This window comes from Staurois parvus, unplaced genomic scaffold (genome assembly GCF_062004578.1).
Source record: "Staurois parvus isolate SC_StPar_1 unplaced genomic scaffold, SC_StPar_1.0 ptg000025l, whole genome shotgun sequence".
Lineage (NCBI taxonomy): Eukaryota > Metazoa > Chordata > Amphibia > Anura > Ranidae > Staurois > Staurois parvus.
Genome location: NW_028317821.1, coordinates 16,134,329 through 16,150,201, shown reverse-complemented (window position 1 = coordinate 16,150,201; position 15,873 = coordinate 16,134,329). Strand labels below are relative to the sequence as shown.

Below are 15,873 nucleotides of genomic sequence, written 5' to 3'. Positions count from 1 at the left end.
CAGCTTTATAGTAACAGGATAACAGCCTGTCTACCATAGTATTCTAATGTAGTTTAAATGCAGGTGCAAAGAAAAGGTAAAAACAAGGTTTAGAAAAGCACTGTTAAATTTGATAATCAAGGGACATAGACCAATTTTGTGATGGGAGATAGTTTTTTTTTTTCTTTTTGATGTATGTTCCAAGAGATTAGAGAGTCTGCTATCTAGACTAAATTGCCTTGAGAAAAAAAAATAAAAGTAAGAAAAAAGCTATTACCACATGTGAGCAAACAAATTTGCAATGTCCTGCTGTGTACCTGCTCGCTTAATTTTCTGGTTTAGGAAATCACAAACACCAATCGAATATGATAGCACCATACCAACAACTTCCAGGGTAATGCTGATTAATGAACTGAATTATTTTCCAGGTGTCTAAACTGAGATTTCTTACAGATTAGATGAGAATGTAATGTCTGATAAAATTATTTTAGCTGAACGTTCTTTTTGCACCTTCAATATTAGGCCAAGTAAATAATGTCTGCTCGCAAGATTGGCAATAGATTTCAAATCAAACTACATGTTCAGGTGCTGTGTTAAAATATAAAATGCACAGTCAAAGTATTTATATGCAGTTATATTAAATCCTCAGGAAACATTGCCATAAATTGGGCTTCCCTGCCTGGTACAAATGTCCTACCCACCCCCTTTTCAATGTGTTCTCTTTTTTCTAATGAATAAATAGTTAAACTGCATACAGTAGGTTTATTGAATACGTGTGCATACTGCATTCAGAACATAACCAGAGGGCAAAAACCCAGCATGCAACTAAATGTAGTAGAAGGTTTTGAACATTTCTGCAAAATGCTAGCTTTTTAAAAGTCAAAAATGGAATTTTTTTACATATTCTGGAAATTATATTTTCAGTCACTACACTTTAAAAGATAATGCTTATTTGACAAGTTTAAGTGAAATGCCACAATAGAGGTAAGTCTACTTGTTGATTTTGGGACTCATGGCCTTCATAATCACAAGTTTAAGTTCAGAAAGTCTCCCTGAATACCAGGAGCCCATCAATCATAGAGATTTGTAGAGTAGAGCTGCAGTATATAGTATATATGACCAATGCAAGGATGGTATTTAGAGGTACAAACAATGTTTCTATCGCTGTAAATATCCATGTTTAATGTTTTTTGCTCACCTTTCACAAAAAAACTTTTTTTCATATATGAAACAATAAATATTTTCTTCAAGCCCACAAACAAATTTTTTCAATGAACTTGCTTATTTGAAAACTTTGAACCTACTTTCTAGGTGGTTTTATACATGGTAAGGTACAACATGGTTCATTATCTGACATCCTAAAGTACTAACAAGTGATAGCTACACATTTGATATTTAATATATATTATTCCAAGTATGTGAGTATTTTCATTGTTTCATTTTGTACACCTTGTAATTTATTAATGAAATAAATATATTAATTAGCCAAACTACCAATTTAACACTTTAACCTCCTTGGAATTAATTTCCTTTCCTGAACATTCCATCTTGCATTTGCCCTTCTAGCTCCAGGACCACATGACAAGGTTTTTCTGATGGTCCTCTTGGCATCCAGTCATTACGGACTCCTTTCTCCTAACAGTAGCACTCAAGGGCAGGCAGGCTCAGCTGAGTCACCACAATTATGTTGTTGCTTACACCTCACCTTGTTAGGTAGATCGACTGCTCTTGAACAGGATCGGCCATAGATGGATCAAAATTAAGCTGGTCCCTGCTGAACCAGCTGAATTTTGATCCATCTATGGCCAGCTTAACATCCCTCATGCTCAGGCTTTCAGTATCCGGTTGTCTCTCAATAGTGCAGAGGCTTAGTTGTCAAGATGCAATAAAAAAAAACCTTTAACAAAACTCTTGAAATTCAAGAACATGGCATCTTTGTAGATGAGGATCACAGACACTGCAGTTACAACAGATTCTCTTTCATGTCAGAAGCACACTAATATTTATTCAGTCTTTGCTAAGGGGTTAGGTACTTAGGTCCTCTAACTCCTGTTTACTAGAAGTCTCTCACTTGTTTACTAGACATCTCTTACTTGCCCTGTAGAGAAACAGTCCTTGACTTTGTGTTATCCCAGGCGAGCAACACCACCAAATGCTCAAATGACTGGCCTTGTTTGCTCTACACCCTAGAAGAACATATTTCTTACTTGACTATTGCCTTTTCTCCTGATTAGAGAGAACATCAAAGAATCAGAGAACAGAACTTTTGCCTTTTTACTGCAGTAAACAAAACTGTCAGGGTCAGATCTCTTAAAAACCCTATATACATACACTCACCAGCCACTTTATTAGGTACACCTTGCTACTGCCAAGAAAATTCCCCCACGCCATTACACCACCACAGCCCGAACCATTGATCCAAGGCAGGATGGATCCATGCTTTCATGTTGTTTATGACAAATTCTGAGTCTACCATCTGAATGTTGCAGCAACCAGTCTGCCCATTCTCCTCTGACCTCTGACATCAACAAGGCATTTTTGTACACACAACTGCCGCTCACTGGATATTTTCTCTTTTTCAGACTATTCTCTGTAAACCCTAGAGATGGTTTTGTGTGAAAATCCCAGTAGGTCAGCAGTTTTTGAAGTACTTAGACCAGCCTGTCTGGCACCAACAACCATGCCACGCTCAAAGTCCCTTAAATCCCCTTACTTCCCCATTCTGATGCTCAGTTTGAACTTCAGCAACTCATCTTCACCACGTCTAGATGCATCAATGCATTGTGTTGCTGCTATGTTATTGGCTGATTAGCAATTTGTGTTACCAAGCAATTGAACAGGTGTACCTAATAATGTGGCCAGAGAGAGTATATGGGTGAGCATAAAGGGGAGTAAATAGGGTCAAGTGAAAGGTTTGAACTGTGTGTCTTTTTTATGTAAAATGTCTGACATATTTAACATAGTGAGACACAGAAAAGACAACAGTGACATGGCATAAATTAGTGTTAGCATCCTAAATAATGTTTTTTGAACAAATGTGACACATATCAACTTAATAACTAAAGCAGTTCAAATAGTGTTAATGCAAGATAAATAGTCTATGTTACTGTAGCCAGATTACTGAAAGAATAATTCAGACTGGTTTCTGTGGGTTGCTGAACTTTAGACATCATTGGTACTATTTGCACTACCTTACTGAATGTGCCCAATTATCTTTCCTCACTCTTTCTCGAATGGATTCTTATGACAAGTCTTGATCCACCTGTCTTTGTAAATTAGCTTGATACTTTACTGTGTTTGCCTGTAAATCAGAAAATGTCTGACCTCGTTCACTGCTCTTAGTGTTTCACTCAGTGTCATGCTGGAGTCCAGAAGTGAAACTTGAATTTGATGGCATTTATACAGTGCTGGGAAAACATGTGCTGTCTTGCTGTCTAGTCTTACTTTCCTGGACTGAAATTAGGCTGATTTGGAAGGTGCTTCCTACTAATGGAAATGTTTGCAGTTAGCATTATTATAAACCTGTTTAAAATTCGGTGTTACAGGCTCTTTGTTCCATGGGATAATACACATATATATAATGTTATCCACAGTGTAATCCATTCCTGAATGGATAATGGTGCCAAGAAGCATATCTCCAGACATTTTTGTATCTTGGATAGAGTAGGGAAGAGTGTCAGGTTTTCATTCCCAAAATTTGAGTGCTCTGCTGAAGCCAGTTTTTGTTAATGAAGAAATTCTACTGCAACATTTCTGTAACTTTTTAAAGTTTCATCCTGATCTGCATTTTAGGTTGTGATAAAGGAGCTTTGTGACTCATGAAACGTTAGCTTGTTGTCCTAGCATGTTATAATGAAATATTACAGTACTCATAAACTATAGGTGTAACACTCATGTATTTCTTAGGCTCCATGTACACTGCAGCTGATAAACTGACATTCAGGAGCTTTTCTGCCTTGTTTTCAGCAGCCCCTGAACTTTCCCTAATGTTTTCCTATGTGTCCATGTACACATTGTCGTTTACAGTCATTTACAGGCAGTTGAGTTTACAGTAATTTTTTTAACGCACCAAACGTGCGTTCAGGAGTAGATTTTATCAGCATTTCATATGCCAAATGCTTGAAAATGCGTGGCTAGCCATGTTTATAAGATTTTGAGTTTGGAAATTTTTTTTAACTCTTCTTTCATCATGAAAAATGCACTCAAAGCGTTTTCCCGGTATTCAAATGGACCTGGTACACCATACTTTGAGGTTTCGATGAAAGAAAATATGTTAGACACTGCTGCAACAATTTCTGCACAGAAATGAGCTGGAACACATCCAAACACCACAAAAAAAAGACAGCTAATCTCAACAAATACTGATCTCTCTGCATCTGCTCTCTCTCTCTCAAAATGTCTGAAATAGTTCATTTTTTACTGTTTTTCAGTGCATTCTGGGCATTTTGGAAGGTCTCCTGAGGTCATCTTTAAAAAATGCTTCTAAACGCAAACGCTCATAAACACGGTATGCAAACGCGGCTAAACAGATGTTTTCCAGCAGTTTCCATCATTCAGAAGTGTCCCGTGTACATGGAGCCTTAAAGTAGAACTATAGGCAAAACGTTTTTTTTTTTTTTTCATTTCATTTTGGATGGAGTAAAGGAGGGTTATAATCCTGCCAGTGTTTTTTTTTGTCATCTGTGTTCCATAGGGGAGATTTGCCTTCACTTCCTGTCTCACAGCCAAAACAGGTAGTGAAAAGAAATCCCTGCAAATTAAGGAAATTTATTGGGGACTCCCAGATCACCGGAACTAGTGTCTTCATTGGAAGAATTCTCCTCTATTACTTTTCTGTGGACAAGCCAAAATGTGGGATTTTCTTTTACTTTCACTTCCAATGATAATGGTAAACAGGACAAATAGAAAGGGTGAATCACCCTATCTGAAGAACAGATAGCAAAAAAACTGATAGGTGTTTTAACCCTCTCCATTCTATCCAAAACTAAAAAAAAAGTTTTGCCTTTAGTTGTACTTTAACTTTCTGAATTCACTCCATTTCTAAAGCCTTTTGTGTTTGAGAGCTGCCTAGTCATTCTGCTCTATAGAATTTTGTAAGAGCAAAAAATCATCAGATCGAGCTCTTTAATTCCACACCTCTTTAGGTTTTTATTCTTGTCTGTGAGATTCCCCTCACATCCTATCCTTGTGATATCTAGGGGAGCAATGGGGGAGAGGCTGTCTGTGGGTCAGGAAGGCAAAAGTAGAAAATAAAAAATCCTTACAGTTTCAATTATGCTAAATATTTTGTAACTGAGGTCTCTTCGATGGTGCATTAAAGTACAACTAAAGGCAAAACTTTTTTTTTTTGGATAGAGTGGAGAGGGATTAGAACACCTGTCAGTTTTTTTATTGCTGTCTGTACCCCCATTAGAAAGATTTACCCTCAGTATTTGCCCTGTTTACCATTATTATTGAAAGTGAAAGTAAAAGAAAATACCAAATTTTGGGTTGTCCCCAGAAAAGTAATAGAGAGAACTCTTCCAATAGGAGCTGGTGGTCCCTAAGGATTCCCTTTATTTGCAGGGAAACCTTTATTTGCTGTTTTGGCTATGGGATGGGAAGTGAAAGACATTCTCCCCAATGGGACAAAAATGACAAAAAATAAACTGACAGTGGTTTTGACCTTCCCTTACTCTATCCAAAATAAAAAAAATTTATTCCTATAGTTCTACTTTTATTCAAATATGCATAACAGTTTTCTAAACTGAAAAATCTTTAAAATAAATAATGAAAAATGGTGGTAAAATGCAGTAAAAAAGGTAATATATATATATTTTTAATATTTATTCTTAGTCAATCATTTTGGTTTGTTACATTGCAGAAATCAAACTATAAATACCTTGTTTTTGCTCCTTCGAGATACAGCTGATGCTTCCTTTCTTCTAGGTCAGGCTTTTCTTCTGCAGCAAGTATATTTAATAATTGATCCTCTAAACCTATTGGTGTGATCATGAAATTGATGAGAGTGACCTAAAATATGAAGAAAACAGAGATCTTAGTGCATTCATGAATCTCCCACATAATTTCAATTGTATAGATTTTATAAATCATATAGTAGTAAAAATAAGGAGGTTAATATATGAAAAATGAAGCAATTGAAAGTGACACAATATTTTCTGTCAAATAAAACAATGAATTTGATATCAATAGTCAACACTTTCAATGCTTGCTTGATTTTCATAAACCTGCCTCATTGTGCCAGATCATTTTTATCTTTGTTTATCTCTTGTATTTGTGTTTATCCAGTTCTGTGACATACACTGTTCCGTCCCATAGCACAGCCCTATGCAGCAGGGTAAGAGACCAGATCTTTCTATGCTGTACTTTTACTTTCAGGATTCCTCCTCAAGTCTACCATGTGACTGGATAATAAAAGGAAAAGCAGAACCCTGATACGTTCATTTATCTGTTAGCCTGTTATGTTGTCCTACTAGTTTGCTCCTTGTATTGCCCCCCTCTCCCCATTCTGCTTCTTCCACACCCCTCTCTTTAAGCTATGCTGTCCAAGCTGCACAAGAGGCTGATAGCAAGTCAAATTCAGATGCTTATATTTAAAAGATCATTACTGAGCTAAATTAAAGTGCATTAAGGTTAAACTTGCATTAAGGCAAAACATATTTAGGCATCACTTTTGGCTCCCCACCCTCCTTTTACTTACGTGAGCCCTCATTCATTCAATCCAGCATTCTGAACGTCTGCAGCTCTTCTCATCCCTCAATTCCATGTCTCACTGGCTTTGCTTGGGCACCAGGAGCCATTTGCTCTTGGTACTGTCAATCAAAGCCAAATCAAAGTGATGAGGGAGAGGAGTGTGGGATAGAGTCCTGCTGTCTGTGTTAATGCTCAGGAGGAGCGTGCTCACACAAGTGCCCCCATGGAAAGCAGTTTCCAACGGGGGCACTGGACAGAAAGGAGAATTCCATTGCACAAAGCAGGTAAGTATAGAGATGTTTGTTATCTGAAAAAAAAATTCCTTTACAATCACTTTAAATTGTGCCTTTTATATATGCCTAGAGTTAATCGTTAACATAAGCTTCAACCTATATCTCATATTTTTACATTCTTATTCTTTTATATATTTCTTCCTGTTTAGTGTAAAGATTTGTTTTGCTATGCGAAGGAGATTGTAATCCACTGCAGTAAAGCTGGCCACTGGACTAGACTGGACACTGTTAGACTATATCAGTGGTGGAATTACCAGGGTTGCAAAGGTTGTAGTTGCGACCGGGCCCTGGCGTTCTGCCACCGTGGGGTGGGGGGGGGAACAGGATGGCATCTCCGCCTGCAACTCCATCCAAAAGGTCATTTTGAAGTGGAGGGGGCGATTGGCAGCTCCGTGGTGCCCACGGCATATTTCTTTGCTCTCCGGTCATCAATTTAGCTAGAGGGGCAGGGCCTTTGACCTGAAAACTCACCACCGGTAAGTGGCTCACTTGTGTACCGAAGTTGGTGCTTGCCTGGGTCAAAGGCCCCTCCCCTCTCCGCTGTATAGCTAAACTGCTGGCCAGAGAGCAGAGGGAGATGCCTTGGGCACAATGGAGCTGCCGATCGCACCCTCCCCTCCTCCACTGCATAACGAACTGCTGTCCAGGGAGCAGAGGGAGATACTGTGGGGCACCACGAAGCAGAGGATCACCCCCCCCTCCACTGCATAATGAACTGCTGGAAGTAGAGTAGAGGGAGCTGCTGGGCACTACAGAGCTGCCGATCAATATGTGCAGCAGAGGTGAACGGGGATGGGGTGACCAGGGTACTGAAAGTACACTGTTGTATGTGTTGGGAAGGAAGGGGGGGTACAGAGATGTGCTGTGGGTCGAAGGTGTGCTGGGGGGAGGGGGTTGGAGGTGCAGAGATGTGCAAGTTAGTACAGTTGTGGTGGGTGCAAAGGTATGCAGTGGAATACAAAAATGTGCTGGGGGGTACAAAAGTGTGCTGGTGGTTATAAAGGCTTGCTGAGGTGTACAAAGGTGTACTTCAGGTATACAGAGGATGCTGGGCGGTGCAGAGATGTGTGTGTGTGTGTGTGTGTGTGTGTGTGTGTGTGTGTGTGTACAGAGGTGTGGCGGATGCAGAGATGTATGGCGGAGTACATAGATGTGCAGGGGGATGTTGAGGGGTGCAGAGGCATGTCAGGAGTTATGAAGACATGTTATGGGATATTAAGCTGTGCTGAGGAATACAGAGGATGCTGTGAGGTGCAGAGGTGTGTGTGTGGGGGGGGGGGTGTGGAGGTGTTCTGGGGGTACAAAGGCTTGCTGGGTGTATGAAGGCATTCTGGGGAATAAAGAGATTTCAAGGAGGTACACAGGTGTGTGGGGGATGCAGTGCTGGGGGGGATGAAGGATGCTGGGAGGTGTGTGTAGGGCATGAAATGATGTGCAAGGGGGTATGGAGGTGTACTAGGGGTACAGGGGTTTTCTGTGAGGTACAGAGATGTGTGAGGGTTATAGAGATGGCATGCAGATGGCAGAGGCATTCCAGGGGGTGTAGAGATGTGCAAAGGGGTACGGCATTAGGTGGCTCTTGTATAACCACACTCATTTTAAATGCCTAATTTAGATACATTATCCACCTACAATGGCTGAAAGAACTCATAGCAAAAAAAGGTGTCCCTGAACATCTTTTGGAAAGGTTGGCAGCTATGCAGGAAAGGGGCCCGCTGCAGACACGTGAAAAGGGTTCCACTGCGGGACCATAATAAAGGTCCCCTGCAATGGGAGTAAAGGGCCCTGGAATCAATGAGAAGGGCCAGTGGCATGGGGCCCAGGACAGATGAAAAGGGCCGGGGGACATTAACAGGGGGGTTCTTCATGGTTTCTTGAACTGAAGGTTCTAGTTATGCCTCTTGATCATACTATCGATTCCCCCATATGCTCTAAACAGTGTGCATGAGGGAATCTCCCCTGACAGCTATTGTGTTCTTACAGCTGGCAGCCGCAGCTGTCAGAATACCCAAACAGTGGCTGCATCTGGTTGGATGCAGCCGCTGTTCAGCTGACAATTTTCCACTCAGCTCCCTTGATTTTCAAATTGAAGGATGTCAGGCAGGAGTGTGTTGATAGGGCCACCCATGGCTTATATTTCACTTGGTTTATCAGGAACAGGCTGAAATTTGCTCTGTGTATGGCCAGCTTTTTGCCTCCCTGCTTAAGAACTGTTGAGATAAGGGGGTTGGTTTACAAGAGGAAAATAAGCTGTTCACTTTGCAGGGGAATATTTCTAATTACTATTATCTTCAGTACTTTTAAGCTTTTTATTTTGGTGGTAACAGATACAATTTGCCATCAATAGCAACAGTTTCCTTGTCATGTTCCCACTACAGAACAGGGCCATAAAGCCAAGACTGGTTCTTATAGTCTGCAGTCAGTGCAGTTTTTGTTCAGTGTAGGGCAAGAATTACAATTTTGCCCCAGCTGGTTATGCGACCAGCACCCTATTACCCCACTGCACTGGGTAGCCTTACTATCACACTAATAAGATCGAAGGTTATTGCCACACAAAGTATGCTGAGGTTAGGGCCAGAGAGATGGTAAAAGACAATTTACCCTCACTGTATCAGAGCAACCGGAGTCATCAAATAGAAGCGCGTGGAACTCTGTCTTGTTACCAGTTTGGTTTTAGATGTGCAGACTCAGATTAGGTGAATTGTAGGTACACAGTATTCCCCAACAAACTATACAAGCTGCAAAAAGCAACAACAATGAAGACTCAGCCCAATTGTACTGGTGGGCAGGTCTGCAATTCAGATCCATGAGAATGTATTATTAAGAATTAGCAACAAAATGTGTAGCTGGCCATGTGCCGCCCCAACAGCTCTCTCAACCTACGCCAATGATGGCAATGCAGAAATCTGCAACGCTTTTCATAGTTATTTGAATGAACAAATTTGCATAATATGCATGGGGAGGTTTATTGAAAGTGGTGCACACAGTCTGGTGCAGCTGTGCATAGTAACCAGTCAGATTCTAGTTTTTATTGTCAAAGCTTAACTGCTTGCCTGCCACCCTATAGTAGAACTACTGCTACAGGGCGGCAGGGCGCCCAAAAATCACGTATATATAGGTGATTAACAAAACTGGGTAGGCGGCGTGCGTGCACGCACCGCCTTACCTGTGCCACCATTGGCGGCTAGGCATGTCAATCACCGGGTCCCAGCTGAATATTTCACAACCGGCATCCGGCGATCGCATGTAGAACTGACAGGGGAGAGATCTGTGTGTAAACAACACAGGTCTCTCTCCTGCCAGCAAGGACATGCTGCTGCACAGCAGAGAAATACACAGCAGCGTGTCTCTCTAGTAAAACACACACAGCACATTATGTAAAGCAGCACACTGTTAACCCTTTGATCACCCCAGACATTATCCCCTTCCTGCCCAGTGTTATTAGTACAGTGTCACTGCTTTTTATTAGCACTGATCACTGTATTAGTGTCTTTGGGATGTCAGTGGCAGTTAGTTCCCACTTCCCACCCAGTATCAGAATTCCCTCCGCAGTCCCGCTATAGGTTGCTGATCTAGTATTAGAAAAAATGTCAGTATATATACCGCCATTTGTAGATGCTATAACGTTCATGTAAACCAATTAATTTACATGTATTGGGATTTTTTTAGGAAAAACATGTAGCAGAATACATTCTGGCCTAAATTTATGCAGAAATTAAATTTTTTTTAATTTTTTTACTGGATATGTTTTATAGCAAAAAGTAAAAAATACAGTTTTTTTTTTTCAAAATTGTTGGTCTTTTTTTTGTTTATAGCGCAAAAAATAAAAACCGCACGGGTGATCAAATACTTCCGAAAGAAAGCTCTATTTTGGGGGAAAAAGGACACGAATTTAATTTATGTACAGCGTTGCATGACCGCGCAATTATCAATTAAAGTAATACAGCGCCGTATCGCAAAAAATGGTCTGGTCTGGTCACGAAGGGGGGTAAATCCTCTGGAGGGCAAGTGGTTAATTGAACAAGCTGAAGTCAGAAGCTGATTGGTTACTGTGCAGACCTGCACCAGATTCTGTGTGCACCCGTTTTAGTAAATCTCACCCAATGTCCCCTAAATTAATGGGAATGAACAAATGTTGTTCCTCTTTACAATGACAGTTTACCAAACATTAGTATTGTTTGCTCCAGTGTGGCCGTGGATTAGTAAATCTGGTGAACAGGGCATTTTACTGTGGAGGTTAATTCAGTTTACATTTTAAAATCTAGAATGCAATGAATGTAATACTTTCAGCAGTTTTTGTTCTCTTTATTCTAATAATTTCTGTTGCACTCTCTGACATCCTATATCATTTTGTTAGGATTACTATTCAGCCATTTGTGTAATTTCAGTATTTATTTTCATAATATTGTGAATTTCCTTTTATTTCAATAGCAGCTTTAAAAGACTTTCTGTAAAGGACAAAAAATATGTAGTTTTTGGTAAATGATCATGATTCACTGTATTATCTGCTAAAATAAAGAGCTAGCTGTGAAAAAGCAATACTTAGTGCAACAAGCTCTGAAATCTAATTAGAAAAAAACTCCAGTCACATCCTGTCTTTACAATTGCACAGCTGTATTATTTTGACATCTACATAAATATGAGAATAATACCATTAGAAATTGGAAAACAATTCCACAGTCCAATTATAACTTCACAGCACTTCATTCATTATCTCCAATGTATTTGCATTTCTACCAATTGTACTAATTCCTATAATTTCCTTGTTCAGTGGATATCAGTAGGAAAACATACTTTGACAGACACTTCAGGAAGGTAATGAGGATTTCGAAGGCGGGTGGTCATATAGAGTTTAAAATCCCTGCTGTAATGAATAACAGCTTCCCCAAGTCGGATGTATTCCACTCCATTCTGTTTAAACGTCTGTCTCAGTAGCACGGGCTCCAAGATTGGATCAAGCTCTTCGGTGAGATTTTCTATCAGGACGGGTGTCCCGAACTAAGAAAATAAAAAAAGACATTTTAAAGGTGAGAGGAAAACAAAATGCAATCAGCCCGGGTAAATAAACAAAGAATGGCTGAATTAGTTCAGGGAAATGCTGTCAACCATAATGTGATGCGGTTTCGAAGATACAGCCAAGACACCTTGGGAATCTGAGTGACAGATCTGTTAACCTAATAAGAAATTGCAGGGCTTTACATTATGTATTCACTTTATTCGGGTCCTGTAACTTTTCTGTTTGGTATTCCAGCTGAATCTTGGGCAGAAAAACAAAAAAACAGAAAATTCTCTATATTAAAATAGGTTATATAACCATGACTTGAATATCTGCAGAGAGCTGCTAGCTGTCAAAGTGCTTAATATGAGAGATTTGTCAGCTGTTTGCTTTATCGATTCCCCTTGAACAGAGCATTGCTGGTGGCCTTTGCTTTATTCCTGTAGAGGTCGTTTGGTTTTAAAGTACCAATATAGACTCTTGCTGTGGGAGTAATGTTAATGAGCGGAAGGTCAGCACAATCCGATGAAAGAGCTGCAATAATGCAATGACAACAGTTGGAATAAAATAGATAAATACAATTAGAATTTACCAAGGTTTTTTTTCTAACAGAAAATAACAGAGATGAACCTATTACCCTTTCTAAAATGGTAAAAGTTGTGGAGGCAAAGCAGAAAAATATGTTTATATTTGAACTTATTTTGCTCTAGGAAACAATAAACAGCAGAATGGCTAAGAAATGCGAAGAGGAGAAAGCTCATACCACACAGATAGAAATGATCACCATTAAATATGGTGTCCCCCATAGGTGGGCTTGGAAATTTGATGTCACTTTTCAACTGGCTTGCAATGCGGACCACAGCAGATTCTCCGGTATACGTGTATTTTAAAACTGCCCTTTAGCCTGCTATGATCTAATGATCATTTACTATATTTAGAGTGGAACTCCAACCATTTTTTTCTTTATATCTGGATAGAGCAGAGAAGTTTTAGATACTCAGTCAGTCTGATTGCTGTCTTCATATTTGTTTATCCTACCATTTGTTTGATCAGTGAAGGAATGAAAGAATCTTGTCAGTGGTGAAACAAAAATACATTCCATTCTTTTTATTAGTAGAATAGAGAAGTGTTAAAATCTCTCTGTGTACCTGTTAGGAAGTATAGCTAACAAACGTTCTACTCCCCCCCCCCAGCCATTTAAAACTGAATGAACGATTTTGACTAAAGTGACAAAATGTAGCACCCTGATTCCCCTGAAGATAGGATAGTACCTCCAAAGGACAGGGAGAGAGCTAGCATTTACCCCAGGTCTAGAAAGGGGAGATTAGAACTGAAATTGAGCACCAGTCACTTTAGGTCATTTTCAAAGCTTTAATGTTAAACTTGAAAGGAGTGGGAGTGGAAGGTTAGGGGTTTTCAATGTCACGCAGATCACTTACAGACTCCTTGGATTCCAGAATATAGTCCAACTTCACAGTGTCAGAAAGTTTAAGCCAATCCAGCAACACTGCAAGCATGTTTTCAGAGACTAGTGCATTATCTAAGTGAGTCACCAGGCCCTTCTGAGAGACAAGCCTTCATCCTGGCTCTTTCCTGCAAGTAGCTTACCCTGGATCTTCCCACCTTGGGTCTGCTTCCTCCAAGCCGGGCAGGACAGCCACAGGATTATTTCAAAGCAGGTAGACAGGCTTCTGGGCCTAGCATGGAGCTCTGTCCATCAGTGCCTACTCAGGCCTTGGCCTGATGCAAGAAAGCTAGCACATGGCCCGCCCCAAATATATATATCCTCTCCCAGAATGCACCAGTGGCCATAGAACCTTCTACTGGGCTGTCTGGAAGAAATGTAAATATTCATAACTCAGGCTAGTTGTGCAATCTCAAACTATGACCTGGGAAATGACAGTGAAAAATGTACAACCCTGCTGAGATTAGGGGAAAGCCAGATAAAGAACAATTTCATCAGTCTGAACTTCAGCCAGCAAAAAACTAGATTTGCATAGTAGCCCCAGTTTAGGAGAGAGGGGCTACACACATATCCTACATTACCTATGATATTATGACTATGATTATGTTTTCTTCAGGCTGTAATGTCATTATCTTAATATGGTTTAGCGTAGTCATTAGGGTAGTCAGCATTGTTTTTTTTTCCCCATTTGGTCTGTAACCCACCTGAAGCAATTCTATGGAGCTATGAAGCTATGGAACATCTACCATACTTCTAAATTTCTGGTGAGAAACCAACAGGAGAACCCCATTGCATCTGTATATTTGAAAAAGTGTGTTACTTGTGTAAATGTTTAAATCAATTAGTTATTTTAATGAATGCCTCTAATGTTTCTGATTTGATCTAAAAAATGCACTATTTTGCCACAGAATGTACAATACACACAATTCAAAAAAATATCTTTTGTGATGTCAGAAAAACGTGTCTGCTGTGTGACTGGTTGATGAAGTTATCGCATCCTGGGGGGAAAACATTTCCCAAAGGATTACATGCTGCTTGAGAATCTACTGTTGAAAAGGACTGTTAGATAGCACAATATGCATAAGTCATTGCATAACATTGAAGTTGTTACAATGAGCTTTTGATCTGATGGAAAATATATTATGATCTGCATTTCATAATTCTTAATGTATTTGCATATTACAGATATTTACAAGGCTTCAGTCAATGTTTCTCAGCAGATAGGGCAGGGAGCATCTTATCTCAGGGGTTTTTGTTGGGTCCTACCTTAGAAGCTGTACTAGATACAAGGATCACATGCCTGACGAAGGGGTGCTGTGCGGCCCCGTAACGTTGCACCCTTCTACTGTGATGTGATCCCTTTGAATAAATCTTTTGGACTTTATTTAAAGATCAATGGTGTGCTTAGATGCAAGGGTCATGTACTGTATATATTTTGACCCCATGTTATATTTTTTGTTTTTTTTGTGCAGGGTTTCTCTTTAAAATCCTCACTAGCTTCTAAGGATCTAGTATTGATTTTGGGGGAACCCTATGTCTTTTTTATACATGTATAGCAAAATTGACATGGAAAAAAAGCTGATTCACTTTTTCCTGCAATCTTCCTATGTTTTGAAAAAAATGCAATGGTGACCCCACAAAATACATACCAGATCCTCCTTGATAAGGGTCTGGTATGTGCAGTTAGGTCCATATATATTTGGACACAGGCACAATTTTAGTTTTAGTTAGCTATAGTTATATAATGGATATGGGCTGAAAGTGCACACTCTCAGGTTTAATTTGAGGGTATGTACATCCAAAATGGAGAAAAGGTTTAGGAAATACAGCTCTTAAGAGTAGCCATCCCCCCTTTTTCAAGGGACTAAAAGTAATTGGACAATTGAATCAAAAGCTGTTTCATGGCCAGGTGTGGGCTACTCCTTCACTATTTCTTCATCAATTAAGCAGGTAAAAGGTCTGGAGTTGTTTCTAAGTGTGGTATTTGCATTTGGAATCTATTGCTGTGAACCTACATCATGCATTCAAAGGATCTGTCCATGCAAGTGAAACAGGCCATTGTAAGGCTTCAAAAATGAAACAAATCCATCAGAGAGATAGCAGCAACATTAGGAGTGGCCAAATCAACAGTTTGGTACATTCTGAGGAAAGAATAATGCACTGGTGAGCTCCGCAACATAAAAAGGTATGGATGTTCATGGAAGACAACAGTGGTGGATGATCGCAGGATCTTCTCTATGGTAAAGAAAAACCCATTCACAACATCCAGACAAGTGAAGGACACTCTCCATGAGGTGGGATTATCATTGTCAAAGTCTACAATCAAGAGAAGATTGCACAAAGCAAATACAGAGGGTTCACCACAAGTTGCAAACCGCTGAGCGAACTATTGGTGCTTTATAAATACTGTATAATAATAATAAGAATTCATAAGCCTGAAGAATAGA

The 15,873-nt window shown here is 39.7% G+C and overlaps 1 protein-coding gene across 1 annotated transcript in view; it reads right to left on the bottom strand.

The window, feature by feature from the left end:
* Positions 1-15,873, bottom strand: part of LOC149471958 (dynein axonemal heavy chain 3-like) — a 710,466-nt gene that overhangs the window by 268,386 nt on the left and 426,207 nt on the right. The window contains exon 20 of the mRNA XM_089652692.1: positions 11,760-11,963. Coding sequence (XP_089508818.1) covers positions 11,760-11,963 — 204 coding nt within the window. The remainder of the gene's footprint in view (positions 1-11,759; positions 11,964-15,873) is intronic.